The following is a 17,243-nucleotide window of genomic DNA, read 5'->3' as shown; positions in this document are numbered from 1 at the left end:
AATCCCTTTTATCAAAAATACTACATTTGTTTCCTAGTCAAACATCATTCTTGTCTCTGTAGTTTTTGTCATTTGCTAAAGTGATGGTCATTATGGCATCTGTTTCAGCTTCTCTGTCAATCTGTAATGGAAAAAGTCTTTTCAAGAAGGGGAAACTCCATGGCTAGGAAGGCAGTAGAGTTCAGTTGCTTTAGTCAAATGTGTAATTTTAGCAATAGAGGAGTCCTCAGTGTCTGAGGAAACTCTTCTGCAGAAGAGACTGTGCCTAGTCACGTGTTGAGTCTATTTACAATTTAAATTCAAAAACTGATTTTAGAGGCTGTCAGGAAATTTCTGCCTATGGGCTTGTAGACAGCAGCTGTTATGCTTGTTCATTTTTCTGGGAAAAAAAAATATTTTCCTTGGAACTTTCTTGCTGTGGTTCTGTTTCAACACTTCTTACTATACAGCTGAGCTGTCTTTTCTGTTTGTATTGTCCTTTCCACCCCCCTGCCCTGGAAGCTAATGCATTTAAAGCTTCACTTCCATGAGCAGTTCTATCAAGTGTAAATCTGAGCTGGCACCGAGTGGAATCATTCCACCTTTTCCTGAAAGCACATAGCCTGTGTTGTTTCAACTATTTTTGCAGTTTGATAGATTTTCAAGATTAGAGGGGATCTAACCGAGAATACTTGTCGTTTTTATTCTGTGTTAGTTTACAGCTGGATGCAGTTGCATGAGTATTTGGGTCAGCACAAGGGAAGGGGCAAGAATCCACACCTTTGTTGTGGGAAGAGGGGGCACTGACCACTGCAGTAGGATTGGGTCACAGCCATTAAACTGATCGTGGAACTGTGACATAGAAAGACTGCTGTTCATTTTGGTTTAAGTTATGATCCAAGTAATTTGATTTTTCTGACTTGTGTGTTACTCAAAAACAGAACTGAATTTTGAATGTTGAACTAACATCGTTACAATTTTTACAATAGAATAATTCTTGGCTTCTAATTAAAAAGGATGGGGAAAGTTGCTGAATGGTTTTATATTTGTAAAAAATAAAATGCCAGTTTACATGGTATCAAACCAAATTGATGTCCATCCCATAGTGAAAACTTCAGGGAAGAAATCTTAGGTATCCAGCATTTAAGAATTAAGTGTTTTAAATGTCAACTTGTACATATTGGTCTAGTGACATTTCCGTAACAAAGTGAATGTTGCTTTGAATTCTTTTACTTATCGCATAACTTCTAGTTTTCTTCAAAAAGAGCCTGAAACTTGGAATTCAATTTGTTCTTGGCAAAATTAGTTTTTAATTGGCCTGGAATAATGTAGTCTACAGACAAGAACATTTTGAGCAGGACTGTGGTGAAGTAAGCTATCAGCCTTCCTTCCCTGCTTATTCGTGTGTACCATGATTCTATAACTGTGGAAAAACATAATAGGAAAGGACCTTAAGAGTTCATCCAGTCGATCCGTTGCCTGCACAGGATGAATTACACCTGTCACTTATGTCTGATCTAGCCAGATCTTAGAGACCTGCAGTGGTGGCAATTCCAGCCTCCTTAAGCCTTTCTTTCCACCCTAGTTGTTAAAAGCATTTATTCACACCACTCTCCCCTCCCCTTTATTTATGTGCCACAGTTGAAGTCTGTCATTACTTAATCATGGTGAACCTAACAAGTAATTGTCCTTTTGCTCTTTCTTTGCTGTTTCTTACATACCTGAAACTGTATTAGGTCCACACTCAGCTTTCTTTGCTCAACTCTGTTTCTTCTGGTGTATCTAGTAGGCAAGCCTGCCTTGCTTTCTAGACATGTAGTAGTTCTGTTGCTCTTATGTGTGGTCTTTGTTTCCCCAGTGGGCCTGTTTCTTGAAATTGAGTATTCCAAATGCTACTGTAAACCAACTGAGATCTTGCTAGCACTGAATTGAGAAGAAGAAATATACTCATGATTTGCTATCAGTGTGCCTGTCCATCCTGACCAGATATATGATTTTTTTTTTTTTTCCCGTTTCATTCAGAAACTGAGTCCTCTTCTTCTGGGCAGTCATCTACTAGCTCTTTTTCAATTCTGTATTTGTGTAGTACGTTTACACAGAAATAATGAACTATGTTGCTGTTTTGCCTTTTTAACTGTGTTCTCTCTTTGAAGTAGTTTTTCTAGTCTGTCGTGACAGCTAATCTCCTCTTTGCATGTATTCCTGTCTCTTCGAGCTTTTTGTTGTCTGAAAAATGAAATATTTGATAGTCTAGTAAGTAAGTTTTGGATCAGTAAGTTCTAGATGGAGCTTTGCAGAATTTTACTGAAATTATTTTGGTTTACAACAAGCTACTCTGCAATTATGACTTTTCCAACTGTGTCAGTTCCAAGAACGTGTTCCTTACTTTGCTGATGAGAAATATCTTGACAGCTAAGTTTTATTAGAGATATAGAATCACAGAATGTAGGGACCTTAAAAGATCATCTAGTCCAACCTCCCCAGCCATGGGCAGGGACATCTTTCACTAGGTCAGGATGCTCAAAGCCTCAGGAGTAAAGAGAGGACATGTACTCTTGAGCAGTAATGCACCTGGTTCTTCTCAGAAGGAAATTAGTTCCATTTCAGATGTTGCTCTTGGCACGTCAGTCAAATAGGTTGACTATACCAAATTCATCCAGGAAAAAATGTTGAGGTAACTAGATTGTAATTTTCCTCTCCTGTTCTCAGCAAAATCCTTTATGTTGGTTGAATACAACTGGTAAAAGATTCCTAATGGTTACTTATTTTTTTCCTCTCCATCAAAAACATTATCAGTATACTCAAAAACCTCAGTAGAAAATGTTTCACTTGCCTTTACCTTCAACTTCACTTGCTGATGTAGATGAAATCCATTGTGACTAGCAAAGTCTGTGCTTAATCTGCAGCAGGTGCTCACAGAAGGTCTGTCTGCTCAGTCTTCCTGATTTACTTGCCTAAAACAGACTCCTAGCATGATTAGGGCACCTTCCACTAATATTAAAAAATACAGGTAAATTCTCCTTTAACATATGGGATTGTATAACAAGCATATACAATATTCACCATTGCAGGGATCATAGAGTCATAGAATATCCTGAGTTGGAAGGGACCCGCAAGGATCGAGTCCAACTCCTGTCCATGCACAGGACAACCCCACAGTTCACACCATGTGTCTGAGGTCATTGGCCAGTCTCTTCTTGAACACTGTTCGGCTTGGGGCTGTGACACCTCCCTGGGGAGTCTGTTCCAGTGCTCCAGTTTTGTGCCCTGTGTTTACATAGTTGGTTTTTTTTCATAGAATCATTTTGGTTGGAAGAGACCCTCAGGATCATTGAGTCCAACCATAACCTAACTCTGGCGCTAAACCATGTCCCTAAAAACCTCATCTAAATGCCTTTTAAACACCTCTAGGGATGGTGACTCCACCACTTCCCTGGGCAGCCTGTTCCAATGCTTGACAGCTCCTTCCCTGAAGATTTTCCTCTTGCCCTGTCACTTGCTACATGGGAGACCACCCCCCTCCATGCTACAGCCTGCTTTCAAGTAGTTGTAGACAGCGATAAGCCTCCTTTTCTCCAGGCCAAACAGCCCCAGTTCCCTCAGCTGCTCCTCATCAGACTTGTGCTCCAGACCCCTCACCAGCTTTGATGTTATTCTCTGAACTCTCTCTAGTACCTCAGTGTCTTTCTTATGATGAAACATGCTTGAAAATGATTGACTGTGGCATTAGGTATGCTTCCCTGTTATGTATTCTATAGGCAGCCCTATGGAAGAAATTAGGATTTACAAATTATGTGAGAATTGTATACAAAGCTAACAGAAGCGTTATTTCTTCTGCAATCATTAGAATAATTGGAGTATCAGTAATAAAAGGTAAATAGTTTAGCCAAAGGGCTGTAAGGTATGATGGATGAATTAATTATTCAACAGTGGGAGAATTTAGTCACTACTAATGTAGATTTGTATTAACTAGAATTTTTTTAACCTCTGTCAGGGCAAGGTGTAGTGAAACTTGTTACTATGTTATTGGGATTTCCTGTAAACTCTGTGCAAGCGTTTATATATGTGTATGTCCGAATGAGTTGAGTACAGTGTGATTGCCCTAACTATTACAAGTCAATGTATCCTGCTTACTTATTTAGATGTGGAAAAGAAAAATTAAGCCTGGTATTTTCTTTTAGGGTTGCAGGTTTCTAAACAGTGATCACACATAGTAAATTTTTAGTTTTAAAGTGAACAATTGTTTTTCTTTTCAGTTGTTCTGATTGGCTCATAAACGTTTGCCGAAGAAAGAAAGAGCTGAAGGCTCGCACAGTGTGGCTTGGGTGTCCTGAAAAATGTGAAGAAAAATACCCCAAAAATGCCATAAAAAATCAAAAATACAACATCTTTACCTTTATACCTGGGGTAAGGCTATTAACCATTTTTTGGTGTTGGGCTGACTGTATGTTCGGTAGTGATTTTTGGTACCTCTGCAAAAAGATAGTTTTATTTGCCCAGATTCTTCTTTTTCTTTTTCATTTATCTCCGTGTCTTCAATTAAAGTTGACAGTTGAGAGCAAGGCTGCCTTTTTCTTAATTATTTTGTTTTCAAAGGGACATTTACTAAAGAATTGCAGTGTATATGATTGAGTGATGGAAATTCAGTGAAGCTCTAAAAATTTGAAATGGTTTTCCTTGCACTTTTCTGTTCGTCATCATACTTTTTAAAAAACAAAACAGAACAGAAGCACTTCCACATCATCAGTTGTGAAACTACTACAAAGCACGGACTTCAGTTGAGAAATAGTTGAAAATCACAAGTACTCCCATACATATTTTTTCATATTCCCTGCCATTGAAAGCATAATAAAGAAGTATTCTGAACCAGGCAAATCCTTAAAGGACAAAAACAACCCACAACCCACCTCTTCAATTTATATAACAAGGAAGACCTAGTTTAGTAAACCAGTACTTTTCAGAGTTAGTTTTCTTATTGCAGGTTTAGAAAAAGTTATGTCTTTTTAGTTTTTAATGCAATTTTTCAGGCAATACTTTTGTTGTGGAATGGACATTTTTTTTTTACACACTTTATTCTAAGAAGCCATATTGCCTCTAAATTTCAATTTTTTTGCCTGTAATGTTCGTAGTATATATGAGGACTTCACCATTTTTTCTTAAAAAGTACTATAACAAAATAAAAACAGAGAAGACAAATTTTGAAGCTTCAGTAGTTAAGACTGTGATATTGCTGCTGTGATATTGTAAATTTTACTAATACACTTCTAGTTATACTTCACTAATACCGCCCAAGAGTCCTGTGTCCTGTTGCAAAAAACTACATGTATTCTACATTTGAATACAGACATACTTTGTCCTAAATTTTTTATTTAAATGATCATGCTGGTTTATAAGATTATTGATTCTATTATTCTGGTGTCTTTGGTCCAATGACTGGCAAGTGCTTTCTAATACATTTCTTTATTAAAACAAAAAAAAAAAATTAATGACTTTGTAATTAAAACTGATCTCCTGTCAAAGAAAGAAAATGTCACTTATCACAGGTGGATAAAATATTCTCATCTCTATTGAACAAAGTAAATGTTTTCTTTCAAAGTTTAAATTATTAAATACACTGAAATTGGTTAAGCCACATATGCTTTCCTAAAGGTCACAAAATTCATTAAGCGTAGAGTAAGCCATTGATTATTGTGACTAGAAATCTGCAGTGTAGATTACAAATCTTAAACTAGACTCATGTTTCCTATAGGGATCAGCCACGCTTGCAACTACCTGCTGAGAAAGAGAATGTTCTTTTTTTGCTTTTGAAAATCTTGTTTTTTTGCAGTACAGGCAGAATCAGATTTTTGGTGGTAGTATTTGGAAACTCAGTAGTAACTTCAAAATGAAGTGAGAACCTAAACATAAAGTCCAATAGTTGGTGAAAATAAAATGTTTCTAAATTTTAATATTAGACATAAAGCTTTTCACTGATTAGAAATACTGTGTAGCTATCTGTGTGGTAGGGGGTTTTTTGTTTGTTTTATTTTTTTCTTATGCTGGAAGTAATATGTAGGGAACATAGTTGTATTCGTTCAAAACTCCTGAATCTAAGTCATAAGTATTGCCTCCAATTATTGACTCTGGTTGAAATTTTCAATGTGAAATTTTGTCTTCTGTTTAGAGCTGTGTCTTTTTTAATATTGCAGCTGGCAATGGGTAATATTCAATGTTTTAATATCAAAATACAAGCGTAAAATAATGTATTACTTACTGGCTAAAAGTGCTGTAACATTTAAAAAATAGAATCTAATTTCCTTGCTTATTTATAAAATACAGTTTCTGCCTTTACACCAGTTTGTTCAATTTCAGTTTATATTTCATATACATCTTGATACAGCTGCTCAGGAATTTTGTGTAAATTTCCATGAAGAATATCTTCTATGATGGGCAGTTTTTTTAAGATACCTCTCTTGAACTTCGGAGCAGTAGTCTATTTAATCAGTTTTGTGTAACTGGAGACTTTTCAATTTGCCTAACTAGACTGAAGTGTTTGACTTTGTATTGAATGGACTGTCAGTGGTCTACTAGGATTCAAAAATTTGTAGGAAGGTGCTTTTTAATTCCCACCTTCTCCTGCAAGATGGGTGCTCTTGCAGATCTGCACTTCACAAAGTACTCTGTGGATTTGTCTTTGACCTGGTTTGTCAAGTCATTTTAAACAGTTAACATACTGTTAGGAATGTGTATATGAGCTTCATCAGTATTAACATAAAGTAGAGGTTCAAGCTGAATTAATTGCATTTTGGAAGAATGCTCTGACATTCCCTGCAACTTCAAATTTGACTTTTGTGGTTGTAGCATTTTGTTGGTAAATAGTGGAAGAGAGTTCTATGCTTTTGAGAAATTATTCCCATTTCAGGCTGCTTCTGTAGCTTTTCGCTGAAAGTAATGTAGCATTCTTGCAAGAAACTGGCAATTTTAACATACTGCTACTTTGTTGTGCCTTTCAGAAAGACACTTTGAAATGAACTTCACTGAATATTTTCTTCTAGGGCATAGGTTTTTCATAATTGAGTAATAATGTTGGACTGATAAGAGCAATAGATAACTGTCCAATAACTTTGATTTTTTTCATGGAGAAGTCATTGTAATATTAATGGAATTAGGAGACTAAAAGATGGAGACACTCTTTAAATGTGGCTTTTTGATTTATTGAGTTTTTTAGCTTTGAAACAGTTGATTATTCATTTTCTTAAGTCTCAGTATTCGGATCCAGTAGCCACTTCTGATCATTCTGCTGGAGATGCCATGTTATCCTGGCCTACTAAAGAAGCATGTGAAGTCTTTGAAGATTCAGAATTCTAGAAAATTAAAAACATTTTTAGCATTGTAATTATAACTGAAGTGTTGTTGAGAACATGCTTTTAATTACTGAAGGAATCTTTGCATCTGTCATTCCTTTAGAATATGGGGCAATGTATTCTGTGATAAAGTTACAATGTCATAAACTGATTTATTAACATATATTATGTACCAATATTTATAGCAAAGTAATCTTTTGAGAAATTTAATGCTGAACATTTCTTCTAAGTTACCTCAAATGCCAATTTTATTATTTTACAATTTTTTTTGTAGTTTAAACTTTGTGAAAACTACTTAAACTACTGTTGCGTTTGTAAAAAGCTTCTCTTGCTATGGAAACTGAAGAATACTGCCTTATTCTGAGATTTCCACATGATAGCCATTTGGAAAGAGCAGTGTCACACTTACTCACTGGATCTTTTCTGTAGTGTTTGTTGTGTCTTCCTAAACAACATTCTTGAATGTTGGGTAGTTTTGCTATTTGTAAGAACAGTGGGGAAGGGTAATTTTGAAGGAGTGTGTCTGACTTGAAGGTAGCTCTCTGAGAACCAAAGGACTTGACAAAGAAGGCAGGTGAGTTGTAGAGCTTCCACCTCTGCAAGAGGAGCAACTGCAGGGGCTGTGTTGAGGAGAGAGTGTTCTGAAGGAATGCAGCGAACGAAAGTAAGGAGGAGTTCATGTCTAGTGTTTTCTGTAGGTGCTGCAGGCAGGGCTGGAGTTTTGGGGTATTATCATAGAGATGCAGAGTAGTATGATAGAGCCTACTCAGTTTTGTTCCTCTGTAGAAGTTCAAATGACAAAGACTAGGATATTTTTGTAAATAGTTTCAGTTCATTTGATGCCAATGATTTATTTATTTATTATTATTAAGACCTCGATATGAACATTTTTATGACAAAAAGACATTGTGAGACCAATAAAACACAATTTAAGTATTGTTACTTCAGGAAAAATTAAGATTTACTTTTAATGCTGTATTTTTAGGAAGAAAAGTTTTAGCAGTTAAAATGAAAACTTAAACAATAAGTTCAGATACTCACAAATTTATTTTGGTTTTTTTGATACTGTGCAAATAATCTTCAAATACTGTTTTAACTCATAAACAGAAAGGTAACTATTGTGGCTATAAAATTATTGCAAGATGCTTCTACAACCATCTGAATTCTGTTTATTGTTAAAACTTCAGAATTTGCACAGGGACTTTGATGTATATTTAATGTTTGTAAAGACTGAGTTCACATAGTCCAGGTTTGAAAATATCAAAAATTTAACAAATTGCTTTTTCAGAGTGAAAAGAAGCGTTGATGTCAAAGGATTTTTCTGAACAAAAATAGCAGTATAATATTAAAATAACTTAGAGTGTATGCAGTAGTTTGTGTTGATATATAGCATATTGTGCTATATTGTACTATAAAGCACATTGTGCTAATAGTACTGTAATAGTACCATATGTAATACTATGCCATATAATGGTTTTAAATCTACTGTCATGAAAAAGTGAATTTTATGTATGTTATGGGTACAAATTTTAAGGCATTTATCTATTTTTGTGTTTTTCATTTTAGGTTTTATATGAACAGTTCAAGTTTTTCTTGAACCTCTATTTTCTCGTCGTGTCCTGCTCACAGTTTGTACCAGCATTGAAAATAGGCTACCTGTACACATACTGGGCTCCTCTGGTAAACAGAAAAATATTATTAACTAGAAGTTTTGTGGTTTTTAACTTCAGATGAAAAGTTCATGTATGCATACATTCCATAACTACCGTTTGGTAAACTACAGTGATCAAAGTATGTAACAGAAGAAAAATGATTATTTGAACAGACAGTATTTTACAGCATATACTCCAGAAGGTGTTGTTTGACGGCCCTCCCTTCTACCTGCCTACCATACTCCTGCTCTACAGGCTGGAGATAATTTTTGTTAACCAGCTGGTCTGAGTTAACTGGCTGCTGCTCACTGGAGAGGTTAAAAAAAACCCAAAACACAAACACAAAACACCACAAAAACAAAACAAACACAAACAAAAAAAAACCAAAATAAAAACCAAACACACAAACAAACAGAAACCACCAAAAACCCAACCATCCAACAAAAACCAACCAAAAAAAACAACAACAAAACCAAAAAAGTCCTCCAGCTAATGGTGAACCTTATTTGGTAACATAGGTAATTTGTGTATTAAATTTCATTCAGTTTATTGTGATTTGCTCACTATTTTATGTTTTCAGGCTAGGTCAGGATTGAAATAATACATTTTTTGCATTCCTTCTCTATCAGTTTTGATCATGTCCTTTTATTAACGAAAATTGAAATAAAAGATTTTAAGCCATGGATAAAGCAGGAGAAAAATGCATCTTGAAAATAATTTATTCATTAAACATGCTTTTCCTAATTGATTGCCCTGCCAGTAGCACTGTCTGTCTTTCAGTATGTCTTTTTATTATTGAGCCCTCTGCAGTATTTTCTTGGGAAACTGTTCAAACCAGTTGCTTCGGACTCAGATTTCCCAAGGTTTGAAAATTTTATTCTCTTCAGAGGAGGCCCTTTTGGTAGTCTGCCAGCTATATTCCCATAATTTGGAATTCTTTTCTTGTTTATAACCAGATCATTACCTTCTCTTTCATCTTCTTTCCAGCCTGGGTTTAAAAGCAAGTCAGGAAGAACAAATGCTATATTTTCTAAATTGAAAAAAAAAAAAGGTATTTTTCAGTAGCATTTATTCTCAGTGGAATTCAAGAGGAACAGTGACATGCTGATTTCTTGAGTAAAGGTCATTCTTAACAAGTCAACAGAGTAAATATTCTGGATTGATCTTATTGTTTTAATTGTTGCAACATGTGTCGTTTTCAGTATTGATAAATGAAGGGACTGTCCTGATGGTTCTTTGCACTTTTTTTTCCAGACAACTTCTGGCTTTTGCAACAAAAAACACTTACAAGACAGAAAGCTTGTTCAACAGTGGGATTTGAAATGGATATTTACCAAGGCTTTTGTCAGTGACCCAATAAGAAAAGACAGAAGTCAGCCTTGTCTGGAAGTTGGTCTCTTTCCAGTGAAGTGCTGTGTACGGTTCTATACGTTAGTGGGGGAGTAAGGAAAAAATCACTTGGTGTCTTGGCCCATCTCATCCCTGCCCAAAGAAGGGAAAAAATACTTTATATTGTGAATACCAGTAATCTGTTCCATATAAATGCATTTGTCTTAATCAAGGATATTTTGAATGATGTTTCCCAGTTTTCACATACAGCTTTAAAATACAACAACATCTCAGTGGTAGTGGTACCCCTTTTGTGCAAAACTCACTTGTTTCTACTTGAAGAGCTTTTCTACTAATGATTAACCTCCAGGTAAAAGAGATGAATTGGATAGTCGGTAAGGCTCCATATGTATGATGAAAATACAAAACATTTAAGTCAGACACATTGGGCTTTGTTGCTTAAGAGATAAGTTTGTTTTTCTTGGAAGAACCTGTAACTGCTGATAGATATTTTTTTTTTCTGGTAATAATCAGAGGAGTAACTATGACTTGGCTTAAATTTTCTCTCAAGATTTTGAAGGAAAAGAAAAATTGTTCAGCTTAATACTTTAAAACCAACTGGACAGAAGTTGACTGCTAAAAGGTTTATAATTGTGGGTTGTTTTTTTGTTTTGTTTTGTTTGGGGTTTTTTTTGTTGTTGTTTTTTGGTATGTGGGGGTTTTGGGGAGTGTGGGTTTTTTGTTTGTTTGTTTTGTTGGTTTTTTTTTTTTAATTTCAACAGTTTTTACAACAATCACACACTGGAGTTCTTCAAGACTGTGTTTTACTGGTTTACCATTTGCACAGTAGGGAACAGACTTCCCATTTCGTGTCCAACATACAAAGTATGCAAAGCATACAAGTTTGATTGTAAGCAGTATGCTAAAGAAATTTAAATGCTTACAGTTAAATAAAATGACAGTTTTTATTGTAAGACTGGCTTCAGAGTTTCAGTTCCCCTTTGGAAGAGTATGAAGTTTCTCTGAGCAAATGACCAAAAAGGGAAATGTCTTTCTTAAATTGTTTCTTGTAGTCACAGTCAAGTGTACTGAGCTGCATGACAAGGTATGGTGACTGCTAAGGGGTAACTCTTGCAATTAACACCTCACATTCTGTGCTTTGATTATTGTGTAGTTGATGAGATATTTGCAAATGGGGGATGTATTTGAAGGCTTCAGAAAAGGGGAAGATCCTGTTGCTCATTCAGTTATACCCTAGGAGTGAAAAGCAGTGCATTTCGCAAAGGTACTTTTTTATCCTACGTAGTTCTAATACAATTGTTGTAGCTAATGTAAGCTTCAACAAACAAAACGGTTTTGAACTATAAGTTCGCAACAGTCGGTCTTGGAATTTTGGACTGGAACTGCAAATCAGCCCTTGCTATTGAAAAGGAGAATTTTAGTCAAGACTTCTTTAGGGAAACTCTACACCTTCACTCCTTTTTTTTTGCTGCGAGGTTAGGGGAAGGTTGGCAAACTGTTAGACTTCTGCAAGAAAAGAATTGTAATGGTATGAATTTTTTTCTATAGAAGGAAAATATTGTTGGGTGTCTGAAGCTAGATAGATAATCTAGAACCTTATCTGTTGGAGGATTTTTGAATATTTGAATTTTTTAGACATCTTAATGTAATTATAAAATGCCTTCGCTATCGAAAATTTTATTTCTCTTTCACTGATGGAGAAAGACTGACCACTTGAGTTTAAGAAGACAGAAGAACATAGCTGAGGGGGTTTAGAAAGGGAGAGAGGAAACTCTTACGTGCTTATCCCTGAATTGTTCTGTATGCTTTTCAACTTACCATCTTTTGTTGCCAGAGACCATCTTGGTTGCATGCAGCACACTCTGCAGCTGTAGCAGAAGCTGCAAGTGGCACTATCCTGTGAAAGCAGCAACCAAAGCATTTAGATACTTGGTTTTTAAGAACAAGCCCCATTTTTCTTTCTTAATATTTGTGAAGTATTGATAAATAACTACATTTAAGATGGCAAAATTAATTATACTAGCCATCCACTTACCATTTCATTTCTGTCTGTTAGGAAAAAGGCAGTGAACTCAGAATTGGAGACTTCTGAAATGTTTCTGGTAAAACCCTAAAATTTGCAGGAGATCAGGAAATATGCTTATTGAACTATAAAGTCTGTCTTTAGGTCATCCAAAGCATTTTAATTTTTCGAATTTCAAATTAAATCATGTATATTTGGAGATGTAGTTATTTTAATTAGATTTGTACAATGTAAAAGTATGATTTTACTTTTTTTTTTTTTTTTTGGACTAAACCAAGGTATTATTTTAATATTGAAGAAAACGCTAAAATCCAAATGAGGGGGAAAAAAACCTAAATATTCTAAGCACTTGTTCTTACCCTGTCTAGTGTTCCTACTCATGTATTTCTATTCTAGCAATTTGAGAATTCTGAATTGCATAATTATATCTTTAACAGGGATTTGTTTTGACGGTCACGGTGGTACGGGAAGCTGTTGATGAATTTCGACGTTACAAGAGAGACAAGGAAATGAACTCACAGTTATATAGCAAGCTGACAGTACGAGGTTAGCAAGACATTAAAATATTTCATTTTTTTCTTATTTCTACATTACAGATTTTCAGTTCAAAGACATTGCTATAGTATTAGGCTGTACTAATCAAAATGAAGCTGATACTGAACTAAATGAAGTGCTTTATTTCCCTCAGATAAATATGACTGTTAAACCTGATCTATTTATGAAGTGTTGTAAATATTTTCGTTTGAAAAGCAAAGGTGTATGTATATACTTGTATATGTTTCTGAAACATTCTGCTGTTGAGTACTATTACTTCAAAGTGCAGTTCTCCTCTGAAATTGATACTGAACAGGAACTCAGCAACACTATCAGCTATGTATCAAGTGTATACAGGAAATAAGGGATCAGTAACTAATTAAAGTTCACTAGAGCCTTTCAAACTTGGTGGATATATTTGTGCTTAAGAAAATGGATATGTATTGTGAGACAGCTTCAGTATCAAAAATATTGATTTCAATTTTTGCAAATAATTTTAAATCTATATGATCATGCAGTTGGAACAGCCAGTTTTCTTTCCAGAAATAATTAATAGGAGAAATCACAGACTTTTTGTGGACTCAAAACCTTTGACAGTTTTTCATGAAGACTTTTAAGGAAATGAAGCACTTCAGCTGTGAAGTGACAATTAAATTTGGTAGGATATTGTAAATTTTAAGTATGGGCATAAGAGAAAAAAAACTATGCGCTCCTCTCCACTTATATGTTGCTTAACACATCTTACTGTTTAGATTCATAGCAGACTGTGATATAGAAAGGTGCCAAAAAATGATGAATAACTTATTATCATGTCGAACTGTAATGAATAACCTTACAAAACAATATGACCTCACTATTACTCTTCAAAGTTATTTTGCTACAATATTCTAGAAAGTCTCTGTTAAAGATTTTCCTTGGCATAGAAGTTCTAGAAAGTGGGAGGTTAAGGAATGTGAGCTAGCACCTCAAGCAGTTAGGGTATATGGCATACATTGTGCCAAGTGTCAGTTCTGTTCACTAATTCCCAACGTCCGTTTCACTGCACTTTTTACTATATATTCGCGAGTATCTTCTGAGAGTCAGTGGGAAGAGTAACTTCACTAGATCTGGGAGTTTTAATTAGAAACTAAACTCTTGGAGTAGCTCTGGATAATTTTCTCTCCAGAAAAATGGATTAAAAGGTCGTAAGGTAACACCGAGTATGTTCTGTCTGAATATTTTTAAAACTAATTGGAAGGTAAATAAACAGGCAGCAGCTTCAGTAGGGATGACATAACCTAGCAGCTGAAAGGAATTTCCACTGCTTCCTCACTGTATGGAGACTTGCATTGTTTTCTGAAGTTTGCATACAGAAGGGAGCAACTGTAAGGCGTATTTGCCTTTGGTTCTTGCCTTCCTTGTCAGCCTAAAATGGTTTAATCAATATTTAAACATCACTGTGGAAATTCGCAAATGGGACAGCTAGCATTTGTTTAATACAAGTGGTTGCATTACTGGCCTCCAGATCTTTACAGACTTTAATACGATCTGTAAAGAAACTGACTCTTAATGGCTTTTCTTTCCAAGTTGTAATTTAACCTGCTAGTTGGTTTATTCATTTTTTAGATCTGTTATGGTAGGCCACTGAACACATACCTTTGAAACAGATAGTACAACCCTGTCTTATTTGCAGTAGTGTCAGTAATCTGAAATTCTTAGTTCTGGAAGCACATGTGTTGTTTATAGTTACCAGTGTGATGTAGAAGTCAAGACCGATGTTTGCTGTTTTAAGAGCTAAGTTTTGTGCCTTCTGTGCTTCTCTTTTCACTTAACTTGTTTAGACTTAATATTGGAGTTTCTGGTAAATTTCTAGGTATTTAAGCAGCATTTAAGTAGAAGTTTTAGACTCCTGATTTCCTCTTTCCCGGCTCATGAAATATTTCATGAGGTCTGTGTATGTTTGAGAAAATTTTCCTTTTGTAGCTTCTCCTAGAAATAAGAAAGCTGTCAAATTAAAATTGGATTGGGTCACCTTGACACAGCTGTTTTCTACATACAGAACAGAGATTTAAAAACAATATACAATAGTATACAGGTTACAAGCAGTTACATCAGGAACTGACACGTAGAGAGCAATGACCTGTTCAAAAGAAGTTTTAAAAATGACCTTTTTAAAAAAGGATATCAACTTTTACCCACAAACATGTATGTCTGTTTTGACTTCCAGGTTTTGGTGTTGGTGCCATCATGAGTTCATACTTGCTTTCTCTTCTGTTTTGTGTGATGGTTTTGTTTTGTTTTTTTAAGATCATGGTATTCTACAGAAGATTCAAGATCTCTGCTTACAATGATCTCTGAATCCTATGTTGACTATGGTGTGATTGAGCTAAGAATGTTTTGAGTTGTGGTGAATTTTAAGAATGAAAACATTGCAGTCCCCTCTCAAAGTTAAGTTGTATTAATAATTGCCACAAACACATAAATAAAATAATGAATAGATGATAAATTGCACCTTTGTCATAATATAGGATTATTTCATAATAAGGCATTCTGAAATGGATAAGTATAATTTTGAGGCAAAAAATGGGACTTTCTGCTATGATAAAATTAGACCAAGATTTTTTGCAGATTTTGAGAAGGATCGAAGTATTTATCTGTTTAAATTTATAAAGTACTACACATCTGCAAACTATTTTTATAAATAACTTTCAATATAATCTACCTAACTTTTAATATTGGCAGTACTCTTCAAATGGAAAAATTCAGTTAGGCTTACTATACTAACCTACAGGTTAATGGCTTGGAGAAAGAAGGCTTTGTTACTTGTGAATGAACAAACTTGATGCTGATTTAATTAAAAGTCTGAAAATAGATGCTACTTTTAAGAGTCACTTTTCAGAGTGGAACTGCACTGCCGCACTGCTTCTCTCCCACCCTCCCCCCCACTCCATGATGTTACGACTTGTGTAGGTTTTACAGTCTTTTCTTTGAAATAGTTTTTTTTTTTTTTCATCTCAAAGATGGAGAAACTGACATAGAGAGGTTAAGCAGGTTGCCTTTGCTCAAATTGGACAACGGGAAGACTTAAAGTTAGCAAGGTACAGCATTGGCCTTGGTCGAATTGTACCATTTATGGAAGATAACAGTTGTTTGTTTACTCTAGGGAAACATACATATTTGTAACAAGAGAAGCTACTGGGATTTGAATTGTGATTAATTACTTGTATAAAGTTAATGTGGTTAGGCTGATTTGTAATTTAAAATCTTTTTACGCAATATTGTAATAGATTAAAATCAGGATGTCTTTGACTACCTAGTAGTGTTGACTTTCTGTGGAGTCCTTTTTAGGCTCAGGAACCCCTAAACAGATAAAACGTGAATGTCGTCTTATGACGTGTGTGTTGCTGTGTAAGAAGTACCAGCTTTTTGAAGATGGTAGATTCACATTAGTGGCTCATGAAGACTTAAAACTTCTTTTTAGTGATTCAAGACCTGGAATAAGTATTTGTTCTAATCAGTAAATCTTAGCTTTTTGAATAATAATGAGCTGTTCTGAGCAGGTAATCAAGAGAAAATGGGACATCTGTTTTAAGTGTTACTTAGTTGCAGCAATGGACAGCTTTATGTGCACAGACTAATTCTGAGCCATGAGATATCCAGTGTTACGCCATTTTCTGTTTGTAATGTAACATGGCAAAGTTCAGTCTTCAGTCATCCCTTGGTGAATTTGCTGTACGTAAATTCGCACTTGTCAAGAAAGTGAACCTGCTACATGTGAAGTTTGAATGGTTTCTGCTTTTGCAACCCTTTGTGGCAAATGCTGAAACATGAAAATCAGTAAGCGTATTGAATTTTTTGTGAGCAAGTCAATTTAATATACCTGTCTCCATGTCTTTCATGTGAATCTTCTCCTTTGTATGCTTTCATAGATTATGATGCTCAGTCTCTTAAGTTGTTCAGTTTATGATGCTTTCTGCTGTCTTAATCTTTTTATTAAGGTGTTTTGTTGCAAAATCTACTTTCCTTTTTTTATATATCAATGTCTGCAAATCTTTAACAGGCAGTTTCAGTCAGTATGCAAGTTTAAGTTGGAGGGAGGAAGAATATCTGCAGGTAAAATTGAAATTATCTTGCTATTGAAGATCCTGTCAATTGCCTTTTTCTGCTTCAGAGCACCTCACTTGCGTATCCTTTTGTAGAGCAGAAACTGCAATGGAAAAAATTTAGTCCTGTACATGCCGTTTTGGGAGGACTGGATTGGGAGGTTCCTAAGGGACCATTATACTTTTGGGGCAGCTCCCTGTCTTTTGCACTTCAGTATGACTATGAAAAAATGCTTCTCTTCTGCAGAAGAACTGCCTCAAGTTCATAAACAGGCCATTA

General features: G+C 35.2%; 1 protein-coding gene across 6 annotated transcripts in view; it reads left to right on the top strand.

Moving 5' to 3' along the window:
- ATP9B (ATPase phospholipid transporting 9B (putative)) overlaps positions 1 to 17,243 on the top strand; it is a 165,202-nt gene that overhangs the window by 20,747 nt on the left and 127,212 nt on the right. For 2 of the 6 annotated variants that reach the window (XM_065830087.2, XM_071804648.1), the window contains exons 4-7: positions 4,236 to 4,386; positions 8,889 to 9,002; positions 10,229 to 10,390; positions 12,785 to 12,893. In XM_065830087.2, the coding sequence (XP_065686159.1) occupies positions 4,236 to 4,386; positions 8,889 to 9,002; positions 10,229 to 10,390; positions 12,785 to 12,893 (536 nt within the window). Of the gene's footprint in view, positions 1 to 4,235; positions 4,387 to 8,888; positions 9,003 to 10,228; positions 10,391 to 10,417; positions 11,589 to 12,784; positions 12,894 to 17,243 lie in introns of those variants that run through there. The other 4 variants (XM_065830090.2, XM_065830088.2, XM_071804650.1 and 1 more) reach the window with 3 other exon arrangements.

This window comes from Patagioenas fasciata, chromosome 2 (assembly GCF_037038585.1).
Source record: "Patagioenas fasciata isolate bPatFas1 chromosome 2, bPatFas1.hap1, whole genome shotgun sequence".
In the NCBI taxonomy this organism is placed as follows: domain Eukaryota; kingdom Metazoa; phylum Chordata; class Aves; order Columbiformes; family Columbidae; genus Patagioenas; species Patagioenas fasciata.
This window is presented reverse-complemented; position numbering and strand designations above follow the sequence as displayed.